The sequence below is a fragment of the Nicotiana sylvestris genome, chromosome 4 (genome assembly GCF_000393655.2).
Source record: "Nicotiana sylvestris chromosome 4, ASM39365v2, whole genome shotgun sequence".
In the NCBI taxonomy this organism is placed as follows: Eukaryota; Viridiplantae; Streptophyta; class Magnoliopsida; order Solanales; family Solanaceae; genus Nicotiana; species Nicotiana sylvestris.
This window is the reverse complement of record NC_091060.1, coordinates 165455584-165459420: the sequence shown is the minus strand read 5'-3', so window position 1 is coordinate 165459420 and position 3837 is coordinate 165455584. Positions and strand designations below refer to the sequence as shown.

Genomic DNA, 3837 nt, shown 5'->3' with positions numbered 1-3837 from the left:
TATTACGTGTTCTTTTGCTTTGTTTTCTTATTACCTTGTTGTTTCCTTTGCTTCGGTTTTTACTATCTTGCTAGTGTTGTTGCTTCTTGCTATTGCTTCTTTTTCATCTTTACATGAGCCGAGGATCCATTAAAAATAGTCAGTCTACCTTCTCAAAGTAGGGATAAGACTATATATACACTACTGATCCAACTTGTGAAATTACACTAAATTTTTTTTCGTTGTTGTAAAAGTTAGAGCTTTTGTTATTTAATATTCTGTTTTCCAACTGTTGTACAAACTTCCCCACTGACCCCAGTAAATAGCTTGTTCTCTCGTAAGCTTCATTTTAAACGGAATCTAGAAATTAGAAATCTCAAGCAACTAATAGGCTTGGTTTTTATTAGAGTCGCAAACGGTTGGGTCGGGTCGGATATGGACGGGTCTAAAATGAGTAATGTAAAACGGATAAATTATTTGCCCCCACCCATATTTAATACGGATAAAAAAAGGTTAACTGGTGAATGAATACGATCACTTTTGAAGAACTCCTAGTCTCACAAACTTGATGTAACCCTAAGGCTTCGCAAATGTAAAAATAAATTCATTGATTATCCATTTTTAAGTGAATAATATGATTCTTATCCATATTGACCAATTTTTAAAAAGTTCATTATCCAACCAATTTTTAACGATTAATATGGGTAAATAATTATTTTCTTTTAACTATTTTGCAACCACTGGACTTTTTATATTCGCTGGAGCTAGCAGGTAACCAATGACGAAGCTCTACAATGAATTAAGCATTTAATTATTTATTAATCCATGTTAACATTTTCAGAAGAGTACTCGAGGGGTTTGGATATTAAATTAACAGAAAAGTTTAGTGTCCTCGATTGATCTACACTATTTTTTAAAAATGTTGCTTCAGTTGCAATCCCCTGAAAATGGACAAATCTGACTGACTTCTGTCTTTTTTTGTATTTGTTCAACTAAATCTATCATTCAATCAACCAATGATTTGACCCTCTCCGTCCCCAAATAGACCATTTTGAACTCCAATGTATAGATATACCTAATTTTCACAAGCTTCACACCGACCCAGGAAAGAATCTTTTCACCTCAAAATTATGGAGTAATAAAATGGATTACTATATTATTTTCACTTAGTTTTAGATTAGGGTTACACCTTGAGGGATATGGTGAAATGAATGAGCTCTCTTCGTTTAAATTTGAGTCTTGGAGAAATTCTTGTTACATAGAAATTAGAATGATCAAAATTGAGATGTCCCCAGCCTGGGGAGGAGCTAGGAGGGCGGAAGAGATTTAGTTGAACTAACTTCGTCGAAAATCACACTGTATATATAAGATTAATTTTTTTGTCATATATATATAAAGTGTTGAATCCCTTTAACTTCTTTCCATCCTTGTCCCGACAATTCCATCATATATATATAAAGTGTTGAATCCCCTTAACTTCTTTCCATCCTTGTCCCGACAATTCCACGCACGTAAAAGTAAATGAAACTTTTAATGCAGTATAATTGGAGCAGCCAACTTACATAAGTAATACTCTAACATTTCTCTATCAAAAAATTTTATAACATGATCAAGTTTACGGAAAATAATACTCCAGTACTCTGTAACAACCAAATAAATGATCAACCATAAAATTTTATTAACTGCTTGGACAAAATGCGATTAAGTAATAGGAAGTAAATGGTATATTATTCTTGTAATTAAGGGCCAAAACGTTACTAAATCAAAGACTAGTATCCTTATAACAATAAATTCTATCCATAGTGTTTATAACCAGTGGGAAAGTTAGGAATTTTCTAAAGCGTGTTCAAATTTAAAAGCAATGAAAAAATTTTCTGATAAAGAGTGTTCAGTATGTGTTATATACCTTTAAAACGTAATATTTTACTTATACACAGTGCAATTGTTTGACAAAAAATAGTCAGTTGACCACCCTTATGACCATATGGCTTCGCCACTTCTTATAACTCAATAGAGATTACAAAAAACAGTACTAATAATAATAATAATAATAATAATAATAATAATAATAATAATAATAATAATAATAATAATAATAATAAATTGTTACTCATAAAAAAAAACTTATGAATTGGTTGGACAAAATGTGATTAAATAATCCGAACCAGAGCAAGTGCAGGTACTTGTAGCATCATCATATGCATAGCTATAAGCAGAAGGGCATGCATCCTTAAACAGCTTCGAATATTGCGTCGGCGAGCAAGTCGCCGGCGTCGCATGATCGCCAGTGCAGCAATACTCCGATGTGTTAAATTGTGCACACGCGCTCTTACACGCCACCACTGCGCCGTTATCCATCACCTGCAACTCCTTCGGACAATTCAAGTTTAAATCGTTGACGCAACCGGCGTATTGACAGTCACCGGAGCCTCCGGTAGGCCGTACGCCGATACCGACATTGTATCCATCGACGAGGCTAACATCGTAAAAGTCCTTCTGATCGTTGCCGTTAGCATTAGCAATGGTGAATTCAACTAGACTTACCGGCGGTTCGCCGCCACCGATGCACTTCAATGCGCCGCAATCGCCGGTTGTACATTTACCGTTGCCGGAATCGTCGAAGCTGCAACCGGTTCTGGCCCAGAACCGGCCGGACCAACCGCCTGGAGCGGAGAGTTGGATGGTTGCGCCGGGAGTTAATGCAAAACCAGCATCGCCGGAGATAGAAACTCCGTTGCCGGAAAGTGTACCGGGCCAAACTGTGTAACCGCAATTGTTTTGAAGCGTAAACTGCGTGGCTGAAACAGCAATTGCTTCTGCAGAAAAAAGGTAAAAAAAGAAGAAGAAGTTACATGCTCTGTTTTGGTAAAAATTATGAACGTATAAAGCATAATAAAAAATAGAACAAAATACATTCAGTTGACCCTGGTATTAACTACGACATCTCAATTTCAAATTAGTTAAAATACACTACCCATATGAATCTCTAAAAATAAAATCTGGGCAAATAAAGAGATGAAAACTTACTGAACATGAAGAGAGCAATTAGGAGCAAAAGAGGCTGTTTTTGCAAGGCGGCCATATTTGGAATTAATTAGCAGAAGAAACAAAATATTAAGGAGTATAATGGTAGTAATTGGGGGGAGAAAATCGGGGAAGTGGAGATTAAGCGACTAGATTTGTGGAAGTTAAATTTGGACTATCAAAGCATTGGACCCTTCTATTTATAACTCATTATTCCCATATCTCCCCCTCCCCCTCCCCCCATCACGTAGGAAAAATTAATTTGCATGGACAAATCAGTGTCTATAAAAGAAAAATCGACTTATTTTACCTTATTTTTATGATATTATTAGTTATATCATATATGCATAATTTTATTTAGAAAACGAAAACGGTATACTGTAATATGGAATTTTATACAAATTAAATCTATTTATACTTCAAATTAGACGGAGCCTTGTCATTAGGTCGAAAGAGCGAGACTAATATGTTTATAGTATTTAATTACCATTGATGGAATTTATTGGGTATCTGCATATTTACCATGACCTATGTTGTGTGCGGATTTGTGGGCGAAAACTTTGATTTCTTTGCGTGATATTTGAAATCCCATAGATTTTATTGCCATGCAAAGGTATCTTTGTGGTCAAGTTCCATTAACTAAATGTACACGCAAAAATTTCGCTTAATGGCAATTAATAACTTTGAGATTTCTTTCCAAATATTTGTGACACTCCCTTTGCCTTTGGTCCTTTTTCTCCACTTATTAGTAGAAAAATTCTCCAACAAGCACGCATTCAAAACCTTCTATTAATTACCAGCTCCACCTTAAATTTTCTAAATAAAAGCATGATG

General features: G+C 35.1%; 1 protein-coding gene across 1 annotated transcript; it reads right to left on the bottom strand.

Moving 5' to 3' along the window:
• Positions 1-2045: 2045 nt before the first annotated feature.
• On the bottom strand, positions 2046-3181 carry LOC104212739 (pathogenesis-related protein 5-like). Its single transcript, XM_009762086.2, has 2 exons — positions 3007-3181; positions 2046-2795 (listed from the first exon to the last, which is right to left on the bottom strand). The coding sequence occupies exons 1-2, from the start codon at positions 3059-3061 to the stop codon at positions 2104-2106; spliced, it is 747 nt and encodes a 248-aa protein (XP_009760388.1). The 5' UTR covers positions 3062-3181; the 3' UTR covers positions 2046-2103.
• Between the last annotated feature and the right edge of the window lie 656 nt (positions 3182-3837).